The sequence below is a fragment of the Limulus polyphemus genome, unplaced genomic scaffold (genome assembly GCF_000517525.1).
Source record: "Limulus polyphemus unplaced genomic scaffold, Limulus_polyphemus-2.1.2 Scaffold1875, whole genome shotgun sequence".
NCBI classification, from domain to species: Eukaryota; Metazoa; Arthropoda; class Merostomata; order Xiphosura; family Limulidae; genus Limulus; species Limulus polyphemus.
The window spans coordinates 92917-107432 of NW_013667485.1; the positions used below are offsets into that span (position 1 = coordinate 92917).

At 37.6% G+C, this 14516-nt stretch overlaps 1 protein-coding gene across 1 annotated transcript in view; it reads left to right on the forward strand.

Moving 5' to 3' along the window:
* The window catches only part of LOC106465224 (protein unc-45 homolog B-like), a 152579-nt gene that overhangs the window by 29510 nt on the left and 108553 nt on the right, over positions 1–14516 (forward strand). Inside the window, exon 4 of the mRNA XM_022393080.1 lies at positions 11227–11316. Coding sequence (XP_022248788.1) covers positions 11227–11316 — 90 coding nt within the window. The remainder of the gene's footprint in view (positions 1–11226; positions 11317–14516) is intronic.

Genomic DNA, 14516 nt, shown 5'->3' on the forward strand with positions numbered 1-14516 from the left:
GTTCAGGTTTGAAATTAGAGCTTAGTTGTATCTTTTGTCCTATAACATTAGGTTAGGCTTAACATGGGTCATTGTTATTTTAGGATTGCCTGTAATTCATCTTCCTGTATATCGTAAACTAGATTAACTGTATTTTCTTACCTTCAAAACAACACATCTGAGACTTATGTTATTGTCAATACACACTTAGTTTTATAATATAATGTCTATTTTATTTTTGTTATTATTTATCTTTTATACTTCTTCATATTAACTTTGTTTGCGTGGATTCCTGGAGCTGGGGTCTGCACAAACTTCTCCCTATATTGTACGTATTATTTTTAGGTTAGGGTTTTTAAATTAGTCCTTAGTGATATATTTTGTCCTGCAAAGTCTGTTATTTTCAGTTTACCTGTTGTCCATCTTATGGGTAAATCAATAATTAGGTAAAATATCTTGTTTTTTCCACACATAATCTCTTATTCATATGTTTATTTTAATACACATTTACTTAAATTTACATTATATTGACTACTTCATTTTTGTAATTCTTTATAATTTATGCTTCTGACAATTAATTTTATTTGTGAGGAACCCTGGGGGCTACCTTACCTTCTCTCGATATTGCTAGCCTTCCTTGTACAGCTGCCGAACCTGTTTAGGAAGACCTAAATTTTGTCAGTTTTCCTCCATCTGATTATGGCTTGCCTTCCCATGCTTGTACTGCAGAATCTGTTAGGCCTACCTCAGCTCTTTTTAAACATGTTTCACAGTATAATTTTCCCCTTCTTTTCCAGATATGTTTCATAAGGAGTATTTTTGTCTCTTTTGGGAGAGGATACTTGTATGTCTCCTCTTCCACAGGCTTTGCTTCAGTTTGCCTTAACTTACCATCAGGCAAATTTTCTTCTTGATTTTATGTACTAAGAATCTATGTTGCCTGTATGAGAGGCAGTCTCTGTTAATCCTATCCATTGTATCCCACACCTATTTTTCCAGCTTCATTTTACCCTATCAACTCTTCTATACGAAATGTCTACCTTACACTTCTTTCTTAGGTGTTCCACTTATATCTAGGGGTTTTTGTGGGATACTGTTTCCTCATTCCCTCCATGTTGGGGCATTTGCCATCTTCAGATCTTTTCCTCCACACATGGCTTTTAGGATCTTCTGGATTGGAACACTGTCTATTACTGTTTACCATCCACTTCTAATAGAGACTTATGGTTGGCTCTCTTTCTCCACCGGTCCATTTTTTTGGAGCTTCTTCTATGCTCTTAGTATAACGTGGGATATCTGTGATGCTATATATATATATATATTATTTTTTTATTTTTTTGTTGCACTTTTGTTGCATTCTGAGTCATTGCCATCTTTATTCATGTTCCATGTCTGGCACCTTCCCATCCTACCTACATTCATCATGTATGCTCATTTCAACAGTCTTCTTCTCAAGGTAATTTTGATCATCCATTACGTTGGGTGATATATTGTTTTCTTGGCTGTTTTGGTTTGATATGTTCTATTTGCTCTGGATCAGTTTTACTAACATACAGTTTGGGAGCTCATGTGGAATATCCTTTGCATCATTTTCATTTCTTGCTATCTTCCATCTTTATTCTCGGTCGGATCTGGATGACCTTTTCTGTCCCATACATGCTCTGGGTTGCTTCATTGCTTTCAAGACTCCATTTCCCACAGTTTCATTCCCTTGCACCATTCTTTGTTCATGATTCTTCCCTTCCTCCCTTACCCATTGGGTTTGGCTTGTGATTCAATTGGCCTTTTATTCCTTGTCTCCTTCCCATAATCAATTCCTGATGTCTTCACTTCATTCAGGCACTTTACCTTTTACCTGCATCTCAATCCCATCATCTGTTAAAGGTACCTCATCTGTGAAGCACTTGGACTGCAACTCCTACATTCATCTCCCTTTATTTGATTTGAGTAGCTATTTCTTCCTCATCAGGGTACCACCTTCCACCTGTTGCCATCCTTCACTCTTTGGTAAGACTGTAACTAGGTAAGTTTTCTATATTTTGTTATATATATATATATATTATTTTTTTTTTTTTCCGGGGCCATTCCCATGTTTTGACCAGGATTCTGTCTGTGGCAAGTGGTGCCTGTCCAGATATACTTCAGTCACTTAGAATTGTACTAAAACCTGCACTGTAAGGCCATGTTGACTTCACTTTCATGATTTCCATGGCCACAAAATACACACTGTTCATTACAATCACATAAACTAGAGATGGGGTATTCCACAAGATCACTCGTCTGGTCTGTTTGATTTGAGTGGGATATATACGTATGTTATTTCACTCTTCTCACATGTGACCTATTCACAGGTTGGTGATATCCTGATATCTTTGCTTCATAAATATGCCTGTTTTGGACTTCATGGGTAAAGCAGAAGGATATTGCTGCCCATTCCTGCCATTCCTTAGATTGAATAAATCAGGTTTGGTCTGCTTTTCAAAATAGGATTTTTTGGTCACTCATTACACTGTCTCTGGTGGGAACATTCCTTTGGACTCTTCATAGCAGCTGTCTCCCCCCATCCCTGGTTCCAGAGAGCCCTTACCACTTTTCAGTTCCAAGCTGCTGGGAATGTGGACCATGGAGGAATCCTTCTGAATGCGAGGTAGACAATAAAAACAATAAAGACTCATTTCAGTTGATAGTAGGGTGGTGGTATTTTGCTGGTGTAGATGACAAGATGTTCTCCAAATGGGCACTCTATCTTTTCACAGATTTGTCCGAGGGGATGTTGTAGCTTTGTGCTGTCATAATGATTGGGATCCCTCATCCTATCCCTGCATGAAAATCAGTTTCCAGTGGTTGAGTTTTGGGTTTAGAGCTGAACCAATCAACATACTGTCCACACTCACATTGTGCCAATTTGGATCCTTCATCCTACCCTTGCATAAATGTCAGTTCCTGGCAGTTAGAGCTGAACCAATCACCATATGTCCTCACACGTCGTGCAGTTGGAATCTTTCATCCTACCCCTGCATGGATGTTGGTTCCCAGTGGTTGAGTTTTGGATTTAGTGCTGAACCATTCGACATGATGTACTTAAACATGTAGTGTGATGGCATAAATGCAGTTCACCTGTTTGATTAGGATCCCTCATCCTACCTCTGCATGAATGTCAGTTCCCAGCAGTTGACTTTTGGATTTAGAGCTGAACTAATCAACATAAGTCCTCACATGTGTTCAGGGTCTCCCTGGTCCCCCAGTCAATTTGCCTCAAGTGCATTACCCCAGTGTTGTGGGTCACTATGGGTTGCTCTGCTTGTTCCTTTAGCACTACCCCTCAATGTCTTCAAGCAAAGAATGTTACTGCATTTGAGGTGGTTCTGGTCTGTTTGATTTGAGTGGGATATATACGTATGTTATTTCACTCTTCTCACATGTGCCCTATTCACAGGTTGGTGGTGGGATTTCTCCCTCCTGTTAGCTGATCTTGAGGTGAAGATGATATGATCCCCTTTTCTACCCCTGCATGGATGTCGGTTCCTGGCAGTTGAGTTTTGGATACAGTTGACTTGCTGTGTATGGTCCATTGCACACTAGTCACTCTACACTTTGGGGCACATCCCTTATCTTACCCACATTCTGTTCATCAGGGGGATTGAAATTATAATATATTATGGTTAGGATCACTGTCCAACTGTTTTCTCTCCCATTAAGATGTGCTCCTTACAATTTTCTGCCCAGATGTGTTGCACCTTTTCCACATCTAGATGAAGAATACATCTGGTACAGAAGTGGTACAGTTTCCCACATATAATCCTCTTAATAGAGGGTCCCCTCATTATGATGTCCTTCGGATGCTTCTATTTTCTCCCTTGTACCAGTCCCTCCACCTACTCAATGTGGGATTCTAGCTATGTATGTGAGGAAATGTAAGGTACCTTGTCAGAAGATATAATTTTCCTACATTAAAAATGTATTTCCAACAGGTACTTACTTCTGCTCACACTTCCCACTCTTCCTCCCCACTGTCAACCAGTGGTTATGTTTCTGCCTAAATTCGAAGTGATAGTTAGGTAGAAAAGCATATAGGGAGTCACATGAGTCATTTGGGTGTGTGGCACTACTATTGGTGGAGGTTTATCACATGATAATTCGTATACAAGAATCAGTTAAATCATTTAAATAAAGTTGTGCATGGGAGTGAAAGGCCTGTGGCATGCAAAAAAATTTTTTGTAGATAGAGGGCAGCTCTGAACAAGAAAAGTTATGTATGTGAGTAAATACCTGTCTGAAATACATTTTCAGTGTAGGAAAATTATAATTTATCTCCTCTCACACTACAGCTATTAATCAACTGTTAAGCTTACTTTTCCTTTGCCCATCTAAACAATGGTAGGATTTTTTCTCATTTGCTCCAGTCTTTTATCCCCCCATTTAATTACCTTTGGCAATATCTGTCTCATGACACTCTCCACCTATGTCAATGTGCCCTCTATCCTGGTACTGTATGTAAGCACCTCCTTTAGATAATATTGGCATTTTTTCTTGACAAAGCACTCACTAATGGGTTTCTCTGTAGTATGACCATTGGAGATACTTTGAACTTTCTATGTGTTACCTATTTGATTTTTATATGAAAAAAATTATTTTGTTTGGCAAGCTAATATACAGCATGAATTTTTGGATTAATGTACCTGGGGTGGAGTCACTATCAATAGAGGCTGTTTGTAACCTTATCCATAGTGAGATGGAGACACACATTCACTCTAGTGGCCTCTAAGACTGCACTTCCGGGTGGGTCTTGGACATTCTAGAGAGAATTTAGATTTGCTTTTTCCAGTGCCTTTCTTTACTTTGTTGGCTTCTCATGAGGCCAGTTTGAATCAGCTGCCTCTGGCTCTTTTTCTTCAGTTTGTAAATTGTGTGTGTGATGTTTTGGGTCTTTCCCCAGTTGCTTTTAAGACTGCACCTTCTTTGATGGTGGAAAGGTCCGAGGGCGAGTACATAGTTCTCCCTTCATCCCTGGATATTGCAGTTCATGAAGGTAGGTTTACTGCTCAATTACATGAAGGGACAGCTATGCTTTGTCTGTCACATTTGTCAGAACAACATGCTTTAGCCTACCACCACCAGGTGGAAACATATTTAGACTCTTAGAGAAAAGATCCGTTCCTGAAAATGTGGTCTTCCAGAACAGAGTCTGTGGTCAACCTGAATAGATCACAATTTTCTAGGGTCAGATGAATCAGTGCTAAGATATTTATCATCCCTACACCTTTTTTCAGAAGTCTCTCAGGGATTGCCACATCAATTTGAGGACGAGTTGGGACCATTGTTAGCATCCACCTTGGTTCAGTTGTCAGCTTCTGCACTTTCTCTAGGCTCTTGGCTGGTATGTTGTTGGGTAGAGATATATTATTGTAGGACGTTTTTCTACCTGCTGCCACCATCTGTGAGTTACGTAAAGCCCCCTTTCTCCAACCATTGACTTTTATGAGCTTTCTAGAGTCTTTAGAATCAAGGGTTGATATTGCTTGCCTGCATTCGTCCCTGTCATCATTGGCTTCTCAACTTTCCATGGCTTCTGTAGGGGATTATAGTTCCACCCCTGTTTGAGTGTCCTGACTCCCAACATCAGCCTCTCGGTCCATTGGTACCCAGAATAGATCTTGCCCATATCCACAAGGTTTCTCTGCTCAGTCAGAACATTGCCAGAGGTGACAGCTACTACTGCATGCCTTTGGGGTCTGTAGGGGCTCGACTTTCAGAATTTCTAGACATGTGGAATCCAAAGGTAATACAGGTCCTTACATAAGGATTAGTCATTCAGTTCACATCTTCACCACCATTATCCACCTCCTGCAGCTCCTCGGATTTTGGAACTTAATTCCTTTGCTATCAGGGATTCGTTAGTCAAGAGGGCAGTGGAGAAAGTCATTCTAGTTCTTTCAGGGTGTCTAAGAAGATGGGAGATTGGTGTTTGGTCATCGATCTTTCTCATGTAAATCAATTCCTTGATCCTCCAAATTTCATGATGGAGTCATTCCTTACTCTGTGTTGGCATTTTTTCCCAGGTCTGTGGATGACCAAGTTCAATGTTGACGACACCTATTTACTCGTTCCCATATTAAATTCGTCCCACCACTATCTAAATTTTGTGCACAAGGGTCAGTCACTGCAGTTCAGGGCTCTGTCTTTGGACTAGAATTGGCACCATGTGTGTTCTGCCACATCATAAAACTTTTTCTCATCACCTCCATTCCCTGGGCCTGTGCACACACCATTACCTGGAAGACTGGCTGTTACTGACACCATCTCATCAGTTGGCAGAATGTCACACCCAGATATCACTTTCTGAAGCAACCAAGGTAGGATTTCTTATCAAAGCCAAGAAAGCTACTCTCACTCCAATACAATATATCATCCATCTGGGTATCTTTTTCAACATGTATCTCAGTCGGGCTTAGCTGACTCCCATCCACCTCCATGCTATGGAACAGGCAATCCAACTCTTACTTCCATCTCTTTCTCCTACAGCGCAGATGATTCTTTTCTCTTTTGGGGATGTGGGTATTTCTCGAATCCCTCATTCCTTAGGAATGAGTGCATGAGATCCCTTCAGTGGTCTCTATGTGACCAATGGATCATGAACAGCAATCCACTGGATTCCCTAGTCTCCTTATTCAGGATCAATATTTACTGGTAAGATCTTAACAATACTATAATAGGTGTTCCTCTGCTGCCACCTTGTCCAGAGATCCATCTTTTCATGGATGCCTTGCTTCAGGGATGGGGTGCAAAAATCTATGGTAAGGAATTCTAGGGCCTATGGATGGATGGATGGCATTTTCCCCTCCACATCAATGTTTTAGAACTTCATGCTGTTTAAAGGACAATGTTTCAAGGACTGGAATTATCTAAGGGCAAAGTAATCATGTTCCACTCCAACAATTCCATGGTGGTGTCTTACACTTCCTGTCCAGGGGGCAATTGGTCCAGGTCTCTTTGTTTTTGAACCTTGAGTCTTCTTTATCAGGCCCACTCCCATCATATCATCCTACTAGCTTGCATGTTCCAGGGGTGATGAATTTGGTAAGGGATTAATTGTCTTGACCCAACCAGATTCTCACAACAGAATGGATGCTTCATCAAGGAATTTTCTGTTGGATTTGTTCTCGGTTTGGGACACCAAGGATCAGTGCGTTTGCCACACATTGGAACAATCAACTACCAGCATTTTGGCCTCCAGTATCTCACCCTCTGGCATTGGCAATAGATGCATTCAGTCAGGACTGGACTGCATTGCACCTATATGCCTACCCACCAATTCATCTCTTACTCAAAGTTCTAGCAATGATTCGTTCAACCCCTTGTCTCATTCTGTTGGTAGCACTGGATTGGCCAGCTGAACCCTGGTTTTTGCTTTTTCAGTACCTTCAGGAGTGTCCACCTCTTTCACTTCCTCTTTGGCCATCTTTGTTGAGGTATCCATGATCCAACATCTTACACCCATCATTCAAAAGCTCAAGCTTCGTGCGTGGCGGTTATGTGGTCATTCGCATTGCATTGGGGTTTAACTTCTAAAGTTGCCGTGTACCTGTCTCAGTCTTTTTTTTGTCCCACAATGGACATTTATCAACAGAAATGGCATAAATATTGACAGTGGTGTATTGCAAGGAGATTGAACCCACTTCCTCCAGATGTGCCAACCATAGCTCGGTTTTTGAGCTGGCTCTTTGACAAGGGTTTCACATCTTCCACAGTTGCCCTATATGAGGCGGCCTTATCGCCTACTTTTAGATACTCGAAGAGACAGAAATTCTTTAGTCTCCAGTGCTCTCTGGCCTTCTCAAGTCGCTTTGGGTCATAAAGGTGGTGTTACATGCTCTTTTTCGACATCTGTTTGAGCTCTTAGCTTCATCTACCATGTATTGTCTTGCCCTTAATGTTAATTTTTTGTTGCAGCAGTCGGAGTTGGTTGTGCTGCACATGCACAGGATTCTTTATCATTCTACTTACGTCCTTCTATACCTAGATAGGTCCTTCTTACCTAAGACACTGGAAGCCAGGGAAGGGGATAAGTCCTTTCCACCAATTCATCTGACCACTATTTCTCATCTCTCTGAATAATTGAATCCTGATAATTTTTTATGTCCAGGTGAGGGCCATGAAGTGTTATGTTGCCTGCACTAAAGCTTTTAGAAGTGTTAGACAGTGGCTTTTTATTCATTGTACCCCTTCAGTTTCTTGGGATTTATTCCCAGTTACCTTGAGGGGTGGGTTCGAAAATTGATCCATATTGCTTATTTTGGACTCTCTTTGGAAGCAAGGAGACTTCTGCAAGTCATATCTTATCATATTCGTTCCAATTCTATGTCCTTAGCGGCCCAGTTGAATTGTTCGTTGGAGGACATTGTGCGGGAGGGTATGTGGACTTCCCCCAATACTTTATCTTGCATTATTTGCATGATCTGGCAGTATCTTCCTCAGTGAGTTTTTGGCTATCCCCTATAGCTGTGTTAACCACATCCACTAGATTATAAAGAGGGGTGAGTATTTTCATTACTCATCTTGTCTCTTCTTTCCTTTCCAGTGACCCTTACCTCTTTTTCACAAGTTCCCTCTCTGTGGCAAGTGTTGCCCTGTCAGATGTGCTTTTATCAAACCCAATCTGCATTAGCAACCACTAACACAATATACTTTATCTAAATTGCAACAGGGTTTGTAGAAATGAGGTGTTTCAGAAGACCACCTACAGGCGTACCAGGTGATATTACCGTACTTTACTGGATTGCCACTCATGGACTATCATGAATTAAGCATAAGAGGATTCTTTTCATCCCTGCTGATTAGCGAATTGCAGAAATCTTGGTTGTTTGGCATTAAAAATTTGGGTACTTGGTTCACCTATTGCACTGTCTCCAGAGCAGTGTTCTTCAAGATTCCCCAATGTGCAAAAACATCCCCCCCCCCCATATTCTACTAGTGAAGCTAGAGAGTCCATACCACTCCCAATTTCCAGTCACTAGGGTGGTGGACAGACAGGATCCTGTCATTCAGAGTTTGGGGTGTTGCCTTTCGGACTTCTTGAAGAGTAGGAGATGGTTTGTCCACTTTCTTAGGTGTTGCATACCTTCTCATCGTGATTCCAGCGGCTCAGAATTCATCACTTTATATCTACAGGTAGGTATCAACTCGTATATATATATTGCTGTCCAAATGCTCTAGCCACCAGTGTAGGATTTAGGGCCATTGCCCTATAATACCAACCCCATACAGTTGGACCTCAACCACTTGGTTGGGGCCTGGCCAATAGTGATGATGGTTTACATCAAATTTCACCCACAGTGCATGATTTAGGTTCTGGGGGAAGAGCATACCTGCTCTGGATGTAGTGCAGTTCCCCCACTAGGGTGCTAATCTTCTATTTCTTTTGGCTTGCACACGATCTATGCAGACACATTCTGTATGGATAATGCCCTCACCAGCCCCTCTGCCTTATTAATGTGGGATTCTAGCTGTAGTGTGAGAAGAGGTAAGTATGTTTTTGAAGTTAGCATTTTCTTAAATTGAAAATGTATATCCAATAATACTTAACTTCCCTCACACTCTCCTGCCCTTCATCCCTACTGAGAGCTGGTATTAGAGACTGAATTGAGTCAGTCTACAAAAAGTGACAATATTATCTAAAGGAGGTGTTTATATACAGTACCAGGACATAGGCAGAGAGTGTCAAAATACAGATATTGCCAAGGGCAGTTAAATGGGGAATAAAAGACTGGAGCAACTGAGAAAATATCAGACCAATGCTTAGATAGACAAAGAAGAAGAAACCCTAACAGTCAAGTAATAGCTGTAGTGTGAGAAGAGTTAAGTGTTATTGGAAATACATTTTTGTTTTAAGAAAATGCTAATTTGTGCTTTTGGTCACTAATTTCTTACTAACTTTAAAATGTGGAGTTGCTCACAAATGTAACTGGGAAGTTAAAATTAGTCCTCAGATGTTGACAAGCTGTGAGAAATGCTTAACTGTTGATGCTAGTTGTAAACTTCTACTTGATAAATCAAAGATGTTAATATATTTGCAAAGATTGTTGCCTGTAATTTGGTGTTATTATCAAATATTTTATATTGTAAGAGAAAATCTTCTTTTACATTATTGATTAATGTATTATTTTTGTAGAAAGTGTATCATCAGTTAAAATGTGTAATGAAATCAATATAGAAATATAGTAATAAAAATGCAAAAAAAGATAATAGAAATAAGCATGTGTTTTAAGTAAACAGAAGTAAATGTAAACCTAAGAAGTAAAAAGAACATATGCTTTCCATGTGGAATAGTCATGAAAGTGACAAAGAAAAAAAGGAACGTTGTAATGATGTACATGTAAAAAATGGAATTTAGCTTTTAGTAATATTGATTGCAGATGAATAGCAATATTACTGTTTACAATAAGGTTTTTGAAATATAAGGTTTTGGTGTTTATTTGAGCTAATAATATGATGATTAAATTGTGTGGTATACATGAATACCATGGTGAAATTTAGAAATACAACTTGCAGAATATGTTATTATTGAATAGTTTTGGGCTTAATGGAAGGCATTAACAATTCATAGCATGAAAAATATTATTAAGTTTCAAATTTGATGTATCTTGAAAGAGAGTGAGTACAGCATTTGGGGTGCCATAGAGAGTATCAACAGTTTCTTTCCACAATGTCCTGTTACATATATGATAAAAAATACTACTGTGTGTGTATATATATATATACACACACACTTCTCATACATCTTAAATGTGTACAGTTATAGTTTTTTCTGATTGTTTAAGCGAAGTTTAACTTATTTTATATTGAACTCAGAAAACAGTTGTAGCTATTAAATTTACATGTATGTTTTGTTCATTTTATTGAGTATGACGTCTTTCTGAATGAAAAACTTTTATGAAATACTAATAAAATAGTATATTGTTGAGAATTAGCTCCCTTTTGTTTTATTCTTAACTTTTTTTTATTTGTTAATACAAAATTCCTTGAAGTTTGTATAAGGACATTCTAATTATGAAAATAATTATTAAAAAATTGGAACTTAAACATAGGTTTATGGTTGGCATATATCTTGTATTGACACAGAAGATTAAACATGTGTAAAAATTAAAGTTTTATCTCTAGTGTTTAATTCTTATAAATGTTTTTTTCTATATTTATTGAAAGGTTTGTTCTGTACTTTTTTCATCCTTACAAATTGTTTCTATCTCTTAGGCTAAAGAACAATCTAGCACAATAAACAAAGTGAAACAAATGTTGGATATTCTGTTGAAACCTGAAGAGAATATAGAGAAGAAAGTGCAGGTAATTTTTGAAAACAATTTTTGTTCAGTCGAGGAGAAAAATGTTTAGGTACAGTTGGACTTTTAAGAGAAATAACACATTTTTCTAAACTGTTATGCACATATAATGGCCAGTTTTGACCTTTTCAACTAGTTTTTTTTCATTAGAAATCAGCTTATACTAACCAGACATTAGTCATAAATGTACATGAACATATAGATTTAATGGATAATGCCACGGCATAAAATAATAGATGATCATGTGCTATGCACTGGGTCACATTGAAATTGCCTAATTTGATTAAATGATGAACAAATACCTTTCTTTAATAATGTACCAAAAACTTATATTATCTAAATAGTAATAACAACTTAGAATGATAATAAAATGTTCTAAGATGCAATAGATTATTTATACATGCAGTGAATTTCTGAAGAACCAGTTGTCAGTTTAAATGACTACTTCAAATATGGGTTGGGTTGGTTCAGATTTCTTTTGTAAACTTACAATTGTGTACTTATACGTGTAAGGTTGCTTGTAACAGTGCATTTATTCCAATTGTAAAATCGTTCTCCATATTTTGGAAATGAATGCAGCTTATTATTTTGCATGCCAGCCATAGTTTTTTGGTACATGATCACAGTCATTTAAAAGTTTGAATATGACAATGATTATTACCCAAAATACCCATTTGATCTGGATCATAACACGATATGGACTAGAAACATGGACTAGGAAAAGGTTTGTGTAAAGAAAACTGTGTTATTAAATCTATTAACTTGAGCATTTTTGGATTTTTGTCCAAGATTGATATATTTCTCTATTTAAAAAAATATTTTGCTCCGGGGTGGGGGAGTTGGTGTACCTCAAATGCTTATTGCATTGTGTTTTCATAATATTCCTCAGTATTCTTCATTTCTGAATTGGTACTGTAATTTTACATAAAAATTAAACATTAAACATTTTCAAAGACATAGAAAATACAGCAAAAATATACAGAATGATTATACAGAAAGTTTTGCAGCTTATCTTATACATGGTATGGCATAGGAAAGTGACACTGCACAAGTAATTAAAGTTACCATGCCACCAGGGGTCAATATGTTTTTTTCCCACATTTCTCATGAGTGTAAGCCAACATATTTGGATACTGAAGATAATATAAAGTTCGAACAAAATGGAAGTAACATCGTGAGTTTCTGAATGAATATTTACAATTAAGCCTGTGTTTTTGCCTCTGGTTATTACTCCTATATTAAAATGACCGATTTTTCTAGACATTTGTTGAAACTGATATTTCCTTAATTTTACTTTTCAACCTAAGGAAAAAATAATTTCAGCAAAACTTTCATCAAAATATTGTTGTAAACTATGCTTTTAAACATTTAGATGTTTGTAATATTGGCTACAGAGAATTCTAGAATTGATGTGGTATAAAGAATAAGTGAAATTTTGAATGTTCAGGGAAATTGTACACAGAACTGCAGAAATATACAGGGTGATGATTATAAAGGTTTTGCAGCTTAGTGCATCATATTGAGGTTATCATGCCACCAGGGTCAATGTGGGATTTTTCTCATATTTCTCACGGGTGTAAATGGCTCTGTCAGTCACAGTGCAGCTCATTCAATCAATGTGAAAGTGACAAATGTCCAGAGAGGTGAACTAGTGAAAAGTTTTTAAACCAAAGGCTGCAATGCTGAGAGAGATCTCAGGGAATACCATAGAGTGCATAAAATCTGTAGAGGTCTGTGTTATAGTTTTGTTTTTGTGTGCAAGTTCATATAGAATTTGAGGAAACAGGTTGCATTTACAATAAGTCATGTACAGCAGATCACCAACACATATTGAAATTGTCACTGAAGTCAGCCATGTCATAGCAGAAAAAGCCAGCAAAAGTGTTCTTGGGTGCAGAAGTTCACATTTTGTCATTCAGTGTCTAAATTTACCAATTTCAACTGTTGGTAAGGCTCGTTGGTCAACATTTCAAAATGTTTCCTTGCAAGTTGTATCAAGTTAAAGCACTGAAGGAGATGGACTTAATCTGATGTGTTGATTTTGTGTTTCAGTTCTTGGCAAGTCTTAAATTTGATGACCAATGGCTTGCCAATATATCATGGATTGACGAAACACACTTCATCCTAGTTGGATACATGCAACTTTATTACCTGGTCAGAAACTAATCCACATATTATATTTCATACTCACTTTCATGATGTTAAAGAGACAATTTGGTGTGGTTTCACAGCTGAATGTTATTGTTAATGAACTGCAAACCTGCACAGTCAATGCTACATAATACCATCAAATGCTAACAATGAATGTGATCCTCACGATGCAGCAATAAAATGTGGTAGACACTACAGTTTTCGTGCTGGATAGTGCTTCTTCCCACATTGGTAACCAGGTGGAACATCTTGCAGGAGCACTTTCAAGACAGTCATTTCCTGTCACTGTCCTTGTGAATGAGCACCTTATTTACTGGCCTTAACACCAGGTGTTGGGGTACCTGAAGTCACAGATGTACCATGGAAAGTTTCACAAAGTTTCAGTGGCATCCCTGCTGGCAACATTTGACAACTGTGGCATTTATATCTGCATGATGCCTTTAACCCGATGACTAGCGGCTACTAACTTTCTTAGTATCAAAGTATTTATGAATTTTCGAAATATTCGTCCACTAGTTTTATTGTTGGAATGAAATATAGCAAGACTTGCATTGCCCAAATGTAGGTAGTTTAAGAAACATAAAGCCTTATTAATTTAGTTTTTTTGCATTATGATCTTTAATATCTTGGAAAATTACATTAGGAAATCGTATTTATAAGAAATGATTACAATATTTATATTTGCTACAGATTTGAACTTATTACTTTTAATGTTTTAGTACATTATTTTGAAATCCCCAAAAAATTGTATCCTCCATAAAATGCAAATTTTATCTATTTTTAATTTTTTTAATAATCACATGTACTTTTTATGGTTTCAAGTAATGTACAGACTCGTAAATAATATTTGTAAATAAACCTAAACAATAAATAGGTATTTTTATTTTTAACTAGGATTTCATTTTAATTTTGTTTCATAAATATATTTTTATTTCAAATTTATGTTTATGTTTCATTGCAGTCGTATTTTGTGTTTATTGTGCCGAATAAACTGTGGGGTCAGCAGCATGAACTTTGTACGTTGTCCATAAACTATCTCACCCTTTTTGGTGG